This window comes from Neolamprologus multifasciatus, chromosome 6 (genome assembly GCF_963576455.1).
Source record: "Neolamprologus multifasciatus chromosome 6, fNeoMul1.2, whole genome shotgun sequence".
Taxonomy (NCBI): Eukaryota; Metazoa; Chordata; class Actinopteri; order Cichliformes; family Cichlidae; genus Neolamprologus; species Neolamprologus multifasciatus.
The window spans coordinates 11,483,051-11,493,166 of record NC_140444.1 but is presented as its reverse complement, the minus strand read 5'-3'; the positions used below and the strand labels follow the sequence as shown (position 1 = coordinate 11,493,166).

The window sequence follows — 10,116 nt, the reverse complement described above, 5'->3', positions numbered from 1 at the left end:
TATGTTTATGTTTTTATATATATTTATATATTATATATATTATTATATTATATATATTATTATTATTATTATATTATATACATATATATATATATATATATATATATATATATATATATATATATATATATATATATATATATATATATATATATATGTGTGTGTGTGTGTATGTGTATATATATATATATATATATATATATATATGTGTATGTGTGTGTGTGTGTGTGTGTGTGTGTGCACAATCTGGCTCTGTGAGGTGTTTTTTCTCAAGCCAAAGACTCTAATGCAGTTGTTGTCTTGCACCGTTTTGCACTCTGGCTTCCAGCTTCTCTTTCTAATCAAGTTACAACCAGTTTGGGATCTTCTTTGTAGGGTTAGGTTGGTGCACGCCATTGTAGGAAACAATACAGTTTTGTTTTGTTTTTTTGTTAATTTCCTGAGTGGAATAGCCTTCATTTCCTAGAACAAGAACAATCTGTTGCGCTTCCAAAGAGTTTCTTTTTATTAACCTTTTTGAGACTCACTTTAATGTTGCATAAGATGAAAACAAATTTCCTTTTCTTAAAAAACCCCCAAAACAAGCAGGGAGCAGATGTAGGCTATAAAGCAGACTGTTTGAAACTAACATCTACTATTACTGCTCATCTGTTGTTGTGGATACCTACTGTATATGTTGATGGTGTTTTTTCTTTTCTTTATATTTTGTTGATATTGTTCAGTTGGTGATATAAACTACCACAAGAGATGCCACTGTTTTTATTCAGAAAACACAAACATGTACAAACCAATCCTGACTAAATATGTGAGTATCGATCCCCAGGATTCCAATCTAAAGCTCTACAAATCAATACCTTCTTATTGACTTAGGATCAAATTACTGTGTATAGCGAGAGAGGACTAACATGTATACTGGCTACTCCAGCTGTGCAACTCTACAGACTTGTTTCTTTCTGCTTTTCTTCCCTCTTCTTTACCCTTTCTACTGACAATATAATTCTTCTGGCAAAGTAATTCAAGATATATCAGCTCCATTTCCAGCAGCATCAGGCAGCTGTTTTCTGAGCAAATAATCAGTGGACTGTACTGTACGTGTGCTGCTCAGCATGATAAAGAAACAAGACGAGAAACTAGCTGGTGAAAAAAGTCCAGCTTTCTGCAGCTAACAGTCAAGATATAATATTTTCTCACTGGGGAGGGGAGACAAAAGTGAATGCTAAAAACAGGTAACAGGCTTAAATTAATCAGATACAGAGACTGATATCTGCTGGATATGTAAACAGGCAACTATTTTCAACCACACTGTTTTTTTGAATAATATTTGGGAAAAAAAACCCTAAAAATATACATGTAATTGCATTTTTGGCTACATTTAGGTGCTGGCGCCTGCTTGTTTTGTAACTGAAATTAATGTCTTGTCAGTGTGTTATTTACTTTCATAACACTGTTATTTGTCTTTACTATTCTTTAATAACTACGTCTCCTCAGAGTTTGCACTTTGTTATTGCATAGTTAAATGTGAATTGTATGCTCTCCAAAATCATTAAATTCTCTATTCTTTTAATATAAACAGTGCCCGTATCACTGATGTGCTTTCATGGCCATATTGTAGTGTTCCCAGTAGAGCAAATCAAACTATCACTACGCACATATTCCCTGCGGTTCTGCTATTCCATTAGTTACTGAATATTAAAGGTCTCACAGTGGCTCACTTCATTAAGGTTCTTTTTCTTCTTTTAAGCATGTCTCTCATTCCGTAATTTCTCCGCTCTTTATTCAGACAGACTTGATTGTTCAGTCACTGCTTTCACATACACACACCATCAGCTCGAGCACTTCATGTTCCTTGTCCCTCTGTCACCTTGTCTTTCAATCCCTCCCTCCCAGACATATGAGGGGAGGTGGAGAGCAGGGACACAAAAGAAGAGGTAGTGAGCAGCTACTGCCACCAAGGTGACGGCGAATGAGTGAATGCGATACGAACTGGCAGACTGGGAAGTGATTCTAGTGTGATAAAGGAAGAGGTGAAAAGAAATGTAAGGCTAGATTTTGAAGGCTATTTTCTTTTTGGATTTGCTGCCTCAAGGAGAGATAATATTTGTTAGAGGTAAGCAACTGTGAGGATTATCCGATTTAACAGCAAGCGAGATTATATATGATTACTGTAATCGATTTGGGAGAGTAGAAACATACAGTGAAACACAAGGCAAAGCCATTAAAATCGCCCAGATAAATATTTCCAAATGTCAAGACTTTACTGCTATTGTGAAGCCTTTGATATTCTAATGTGTGTTATGCTACATGGTTTGAGCTTTCATGAATAGCGGTGATGTGCCTACTCTTTCTTGATTGATCCAAAGCATATTAATAGCTTTGCTTCTCCCTTTGTAGCACCCCTTCATCATGGTGGACTTATTCATTGGTCGGGTCCTGTTAAAGAACAACAAGGACCAAGATGAGCTGGACACAGAACGTGAGATCATCATGCGCCTGCAGAACCGAATCCTGATGCTCTTCTTTGCTTCTGCTACGTGTGAGACCTGCAGGCAGTTTGCGCCCACGCTCTCTGACTTCTACAAACAGTTGACAGATGAGTTCTACGTGGATCGTGCTGCTCAGCTGGTTCTGCTGTACATTAGGTAAAACACACAGAGGCACACATATAGGTGTTTATTAGAACTGTAGCGCCTTAACACTGGAATAGATTTTCTCCTCTGTTACTTTATTAAACTAACCTTGTCTCTAGCTCGAATGTAAAATTAAACTGCACGCACGTATGTGCACTTGCGTAATGCATGTATGAATTTCCTTTAAGAAATAAGAGCCGCAAGAAAAATGACATTGGAGTAATTTTTACTGGAGTTTTTCCCTTTCACTCTCTAGTTTGGACCAGTCAGAGGAAGAGCAAGAAGGTTTCCTCAAAGAGCTCCCCAAAAGGTGCCTGTTCCTGGCCTATGAGGACCCCTACAGGAGGTGTGTGAGATTAGCCAGTTAGAAGTGTGTATAACCTGCTAGTGGGTGATGGTAATGTAAATCCGTTAGCTCTATGCTAGTGTGTGTGTGTGTGTTTCCGCAGGGAGCTGGAGGCTATGTTTAACGTGGAGGAGGTGCCCACGGTGTTGGTGCTGCGTCCCGACTGCTCCATCCTCATCCCTAACGCTGTGGATGAGATACTCCGCCTTGGAACAGACTGCTACCACAACTGGCAGGAGGCAGCAGAGCTCATTGACAGGAACTTCATGAACAAAGAGGACTTTGAGGAGAAGTCCATGCGCAGCTTCAGCGACCCTGTGAGAAGACTGAAGTATAAGGTGGAAGATGAAAAGAAGAAAAACAAGAAGAAAAAGCGAAAGGGGTGGGGTGGAAGTGGAGATGAAGGTGTGGAGGCGGATGGAGGAGCGGGCGACAAGGAAGGAGGGGGATCACCATGGTGATGGAGACCAAGAACGGGAGAAAAACACTGCTGATTTGCCTAAAACTTGCTGCTGCCCTTCACAGCAAAAAATATCGCAGATATTTCAGTAGAAATGTGAAGCTGACCTTATTGCGACTGGCTTTGCTTCGGCGGTACAAAGATCGTGGTCCTACAACAGCTCCAGTGTACAGTATGTGGGCAGCAAACAACAAAAAGAAATATAACACTATCTGCAGGAACACTGACAGCTGCTTTGATTTGGCTGTATTTGATGTCTCTGAATGCTGCCAAGTATACAGTCGAGACAAGGTTTGGTCTGAGCCAAGTCTTGCCATTACGGCTTGTTTTATTACACACTGGAGATGATTATAACCATTTCTCCATTCTCAACAACACAGCTCTGTAATGCACTTTTTTTTAAAATGATAATTTGTGCGTCCAATCAAAACACACCATGCATAATCTGAAATCAATGAATTATTCAGCACCATTAAAATAATTTTGTTAGTGACTGTTTTGCTTTGAGTGTTTGTGAAGTCTAGCTGCACTTTACAGACTACACAAGCAGCAATCAGAGCTATTCAACAGGAGTCAAGTGAAATCATGGAGAAACTGGCTTTACTACACTATCATTGAGCTACTTTGGCTGTTAATCATCTTCTCACATAATGAAGACCACATCCAGTCTTTGCACACTTCCTCGCGCATGCAGGCTAATGTGATGAAGCTTTCGAGTGATCAGGCAAGATCTTCCTTTGCAACAGTTCCTTCTCTTTGTGACATTTTCTTCCTTCCTCTATATCCTCTAAGTGACCCATGCCTTAACTACATGCTGCCAGTACTTCTAAAATACAAGTACAAAAAGCTAAGGCAAAATGACAGTAATCACAGTAATCACAGCAGCAGCACTGGGGTTGAAATGCATCTCAGAGACAGAGAAGGAAGACAGAGTATCATCAGGTGTCATCAGGTTTGATTGCTATGGATTGATGTGCTTTAGAAAAGGCAGAGACGTGATGATTTATAACAAAGCTCTAACATTACAGCCAGATTGACAAATAGGTCATATTTTCTAGCAGTGCTGTACAAATGTCTGTGCACTGTGCAGCACAGGGTAGCTAACAAACAGCTCATCTCCCCTTTCACCATGATGTGGTCACAGAACTGTAAATGCTAAACTTGCATCGGAGCTGGTCGGACCTGTAAAGGGAGACAGATGCCTGAATAAACACAAGCCGCTGTGTGTTTCATATTCCGTTGCTTTTGCCTACACAGCAGCTTTGCTCACTCAGACAAACCTTGACAATATAGCCGAAGCCCCCCCAACCCCGCCACTCTCTCTGCACAAGTACACACGCGCACGCATAAACAAACGTGCACACACGCAGAAGCGCAGACGCGTTGCGCGCTCTCGATTGCAGAACGCGCAACAAGCGGACCAGCGGATGGAGAGAGAAGAAGAGAGACGGACGGATGCAAGGCGAGGCCAGGAACGGGAATCTGTATCTCTCCTGACGGTCTAGCTGTTGTCTTTTCCTTCCCCCCTTTAACCCTAGTATTATTTTATAACGCGATTCTTGCTGTTTCCCCCCCTATTTTTTTAAAGCCTGACATTTCTCCATATCCGTCCTGATGTGCCGCTGCACCCCATCACGATTCTTCAAGGATATGCAAAGCGGCTGTTATCACGTCGACGGTATTTTCCATTAAATGCAAGGATGTACCTAATGAACGGCATCGGAGGCGTACGATCAACAATGACAAACGACAGCTGAGCTCGGCGAGCCGTAGAAATCGACGGAGGGGCTCAGAGCGGTCGAGGTTTGTGCGTTAATTTGCGCCTAATTATTGTTTTCGTGTGTGCCCGTTTATTTCCCTCCCTTCATCCATCGGGGCTATAAGGCCTATAGCCCGCATCATTTCTGGGCATGAAACCCGTGGGAATTATGATACCAACGTGACGCACAGTCACACAGCACAGCGGGAAGACATCGAGCCTCTACAGGACGGAGGGAGGGTGTGAGGTCCAGCAGAGCAAAACCCTGCCTCTCGCACTGATCACAGGCGGAGGACGCCCAGTTGTTGCTGGACAAATCACGCTAATGACTGTCGTATAGCCCAGCAGGTCTCTCCCTCCACTAATTCCCCATTGAATATTTAATTTTTTTTAATGCATCGGGCGCAGCGGAGCGGGAGAAAGGGAGGAGAGTACAGTGGGTGAGGGCGCGGAGAGACGGGATGCGGGAGACGCAGTGAGCGAGGAGGAGGAGGAGGACGAGGGAAACCGGAGGATTGACGGTAAGATATGGATATAGGCTATGAGGATGCACTCCGCCCCTCCTCTCTCTCTCTCTCTCTCGTTCACACGCACAATCGCACATATATGATCAATGCCCCAGAGGACAGCACAGGTGCCCCGCTTCTTTCATTGGTATTGCTTCTGCTTCTGCTGCTGCCAAGGGCCATTTGATCACTGAGTGGACATGGATCCCATGCGCTGCTGTGCTGGGGTTTTTAACGCTGGCTGCCATTAAAGCTTGGTCAGTAGTAGCCATGAGTGTTGTGAAATATTCATAGGCACGTGATTACCCGTCTTTGGAGATCAGAGAGGGGAAAAAGTGTTGTGATAGGGTGTCCCAGACTGGAACGCCAGAGGGGTCTGTCATGGGTGGTGTGATTTGTGTTCATTAACACACACCTTTGGTTGCAGCGTCATGTGTGCTGCAGTGAGCAGTGATGTAAAACACACACACACACACACACACACACAAAAGGGGTTTTAATGCGGGTTTGGTTTGCTGATTCACCACAGATGGGAACATGAGGAGAAAAGAGTATGAGAGGTAGCAGAGCGAGTGAGTGAGAGTCCACTATCAATATTTCAGAGAGGGAAAGAGAGGACTGGGTCAGTGGAGGAGGCCAGGCGGAGAGACTGGAGTGACTGTGAGAAAGAGAGACGGAGCGATAGAGAGATGCAGAGGACAAAGGAGGTGAATGAAAGGGGAGAAAGGCTAAGGGAATAGATGGAGGAAGAGCTCAGTGGGTGACAGGACTCCTGCTCTACTGTCAGACTCAATCCCTGATTCATTTGTAGCCAAGGGTGTGCAAAGGCATCGTTTGTGTCCTATTAATTATAGATACGAAAACATTGAAAAAGAGCTCATTAATATAGAGAACTATCTGTGAACCCAGATTTTAGAGCGGTGACTCCTTTCTGTGTGTGTGTGCGTGTGCGTCCGCACTGTGTTTTGGATGAGAAAGAGAAAACAAAGGTAATGAGGTTTGTTTCCATGTAGGGATAATTTACATCAACTACTGTGGAGTAAAAAGAAAGGACACAGTGATTTGCTTAAACCACTCCGACACACACATACATGCGCACACACAAGTTGGATGGGTTTTCTGTCATTTGACTTGTAAAATGCACCATATTTGTCTCTTTCTGTTCGGACCACCTCGAACAGGTTCCTCTCACGTCTCCTCGAATCAGTCAGACACACTGAGTCAGTCTCCCCGTTTGTGCTGTGAGCATTTTATGCAAGCCTGTGCAGAGCTGTGGGCGGATATATCAGTGTAATATCAATATCATGATACGAGAACAGACATCTGCTTGGATTTTTATATGACAAAGATAAGGGGCAGACGCTTTGGCGTGTAAAAATCATTTAAATTTACCAATGTCAAAAGAGCAGCTAATTAATATTCTGTTACAGTTCCAAGTCAGACTGTGGAACAAATAATGAGACATTTAACTATGCTAATTTTTTCCAGGGGTTACGGGTGGTATAAAGAATTTTTTTAAAAGAAATGTTTAAACAGGAAAAAAAATTGCACATAATCTGTAAAGCTGACATGCAGATATGTGCGTATGCTTTTGCTTAGTCAAGTGATTTTAATGTACACGGTCTGACAAAATCTCTGCGAGGAGACACATTTTTGCCATATCACTGTACCTAATATTGCTATTTTGCTAAAATATTTTATTAATAAACCTTTTTTTCCTCCCTCCTGTCCAGACTGCTCTGTTCTCTCGTACTTCAGTTGATGATCTAGTGGCGTAAAGGCCTTTTTTAAGCCATGTGACATTTTAAAATCCAAACCGCAATCCTGTATTTTACTCTGCGAGTTTGTTCTGATGACATTTTCCAGCAGTTCACATTATCGTAGCATGTTATGCTGACATACAACTGGGAGCAATGCCACATTTTCTTAAGTTTAAAGGCATTTGCATACTTAAACACACTTTAAATTATGAACACATATATGTATGTTACTCACATATGTGAGTGTGTGTGTGTTTATGTGGCAGCTGTACAGCTGTATTGATATATAATGCGATATAATTTCAGATAGATTTGACAAGCTGTTTATAGATCAAATATGACAGACGGGAATTTTTTATTTTTTATTTTCAGTTAATGCAGCAAGTTAAAACCCCTAAAATAAGAAACGTAAAGATATGACATGTGATGGCAAAAATCCAAATCTGTGCTAAAAAGTCACTGCACATTTTCTTGTTATGTGTCAGGGAAATCCCTCCTAAATTGAGAAAGAAGACTTTGAAGAAAGTATAAAATGTTCATCAGATGTTGAGAAGATCTAAATGAACACAGATGTAATTTTTAATTATTTTGAGCAGGCAAACATTATTCTGAGCCAGTTGTGTCTGGCTGTTACTCCCTGCTTTCCTAGAAACTATTGGCCATGAAACATTAACAGATCACCTAATATCAGGCCTCTGCAAACTGCTAAGAGATCTGATGTGCCAAGACTTTGCAACATCAGCACAACTGTTTTCCAAACAAATATTAACATGTGCTGAGCATGAGCCTGTAGGTCTTCTGAAAACACAACATTTTCACAGGGTTAAAACAAAGGAAAGCATCAGAAAGATAAAACCTGAAATAATTATTTAGATAATTTTTTTATGTTATTTTTCTGATGATTGACTTATCATTGCGGTTCAAGCCGATATCTAAATTGTTATTACAAAAATCACATGCTGCTATAAACTATGTTCGTCGGTACTTTAAGTTGTCACGTGGTTGACGGAACCCTGACTGAAGCTGAAGCAAACAACAGCCAGTGAACTATACACAAAATATGAGGGGAATGAACGTGGCTCCAGGGGTTCACGGGGCAGGAAGGGAAAACACTCCACACGCGCTCGTAGGTCCACACTCCGTTCGCTCGTGCGCCCACTCGCTCCAATCTTCAACACGCTCCACTCCGCTCATCCAAACACTCGCGCTCTGAAATCCAAAGAGGTTCAAGGGACGGGTCCAGGAATCTACATACACAAGACGAGAGATAACCATCGCAAGGGAGTCACTATGAAGACACGAGATATTAGTCAGCTACACCAACATGTGTCGCAAAACGGTCCAGCGACGAGAAACACTGAGCCGCCATCTTAACTAGCAGCGAGGAAAGCAGGATGATGGGCCGCAGGTGTGTGATTGCTCCCAGGTGCGTGGGCCAAAGGCGGGAGCCCGCAATGAGCTCCGCCCAGGCAGAGCGAACACAGGAGAGAGAGCAAAAACAAAAACAAAAAACACATGTGGCCTTACTGGGTTGACTGGGCAGACACACGGACCGTGACAAAAGTAAAAGTGCCTGTAAAAGCGAACACGGACTCCTCAAAACAGCCAAAATCTGCCATCCACTCGTATTTAATGCACATAATTGTACACTGTCAATGCAATTTTATACACAGTTTTAAAAAAAACAAACATGATCCACTCATACAGCTGTCATGAAAGCTTGCAACTCATTGGCATAAGAATCTTTCCACCTCCACCGTGCAACCCACTTGACATGAATCCTGCACAGGCCTCCTATTGTGCTCATTGTTGGTCTGAGATTGGTTTCCGCCCACCTCTGACTGGGTGAGCAATGGATTTGTTTTGTTTTTTTTTTTTTACAGGGAGGCTATATATAAACTTGGACTAATTTTAAAATCAATCAATCAGGCAATTCCTGTGGATTTTGTCATTGAGGTATATTAAGAAGGGTTTTTTTTATGTCCACTTATGGAGAGCAGATACAGTTGTAATGCCTTTTTTTTTTTTTTAAATAAAAGTATTATTTGAAGACAGACTTAATCAAATTGTGTGCTTGGGCAATAATCTTAAATGTGACAGTAACAGATTTCAGCTATTATGCTTCGCACTGATCAGGTAAAAACAAAAGAATGATTAATGAGCAAACCCGTACAATTCTGGAGAGTTTCTGATACGGAGAAAATGCTTAAAGAGCACAAATGCATGGTGTGCTTTTAGCTCAGGGAGCGTGTGCTGAAGGCAGGATTACAGTCGTGATAAATATGTGAGGAAACCTATCAATGTTTAATCAGTCTTCCTGCAGTCTTTAGCAAAGACTCAATTCTTTAAGTGAGAGAAAACAGAATTACTTTTTGTGCAAAAACTTTCTTTTGTAAGAGATCCCGGCCTGCACCTCTTAAAAAATGTGGCACAGAACGAGACACCAGGGAGTCTTTTTGGCCTTCTGTGGGATTAATTACTACCTGCTAGTACTCCAGATATATATAAAGTAGGGGTTAAAATCATAAAAACAACAAATACGACAGAAAATAAAAGAAAAATTTGGCGTGATATGCTAGTTACTACCATATTTGTGTGTACCCTCATACATGTAGGGGAATGCGACACCTCTATTCCCACGAGTCAGACATCGACCAG

The 10,116-nt window shown here is 41.8% G+C and overlaps 2 protein-coding genes across 8 annotated transcripts in view; both read left to right on the top strand.

Annotated features, from left to right (window-relative positions):
* The first annotated feature begins 171 nt into the window (after positions 1–171).
* LOC146516522 (nucleoredoxin-like protein 1) lies at positions 172–9,485 on the top strand. Of its 3 annotated transcripts, none has more exons than XM_085163007.1 (4): positions 172–2,036; positions 2,392–2,639; positions 2,884–2,973; positions 3,077–9,485. In XM_085163007.1, exons 2-4 carry the CDS (start codon positions 2,404–2,406, stop codon positions 3,432–3,434), a joined length of 684 nt encoding a protein of 227 aa, XP_085019133.1. In that variant the 5' UTR covers positions 172–2,036; positions 2,392–2,403; the 3' UTR covers positions 3,435–9,485. The 3 variants fall into 3 exon arrangements, with proteins under 3 accessions (XP_085019133.1, XP_085019132.1, XP_085019130.1); XM_085163006.1 differs by having other exon boundaries at positions 172–2,287; XM_085163004.1 differs by having other exon boundaries at positions 173–2,107.
* adgrl1b (adhesion G protein-coupled receptor L1b) overlaps positions 5,599–10,116 on the top strand; it is a 26,410-nt gene continuing 21,892 nt past the window's right edge. For all 5 annotated transcript variants that reach the window (XM_085163002.1, XM_085163000.1, XM_085163001.1 and 2 more), the window contains exon 1: positions 5,599–5,713. The gene's annotated coding sequence lies outside the window, so the exon portion shown is untranslated. The remainder of the gene's footprint in view (positions 5,714–10,116) is intronic.

What these genes read in the sequence shown, in the direction of transcription:
- LOC146516522 (XM_085163007.1), top strand. Translation starts at nt 2,404, where the DNA reads ATGGTGGACTTATTCATTGGTCGGGTCCTGTTAAAGAACAACAAGGAC. An exon ending in CTGGTTCTGCTGTACATTAG is followed by an intron (nt 2,640 to 2,883) that starts GTAAAACACACA and finishes TTCACTCTCTAG; the next exon opens with TTTGGACCAGTCAGAGGAAG. An exon ending in TATGAGGACCCCTACAGGAG is followed by an intron (nt 2,974 to 3,076) that starts GTGTGTGAGATT and finishes GTGTTTCCGCAG; the next exon opens with GGAGCTGGAGGCTATGTTTA.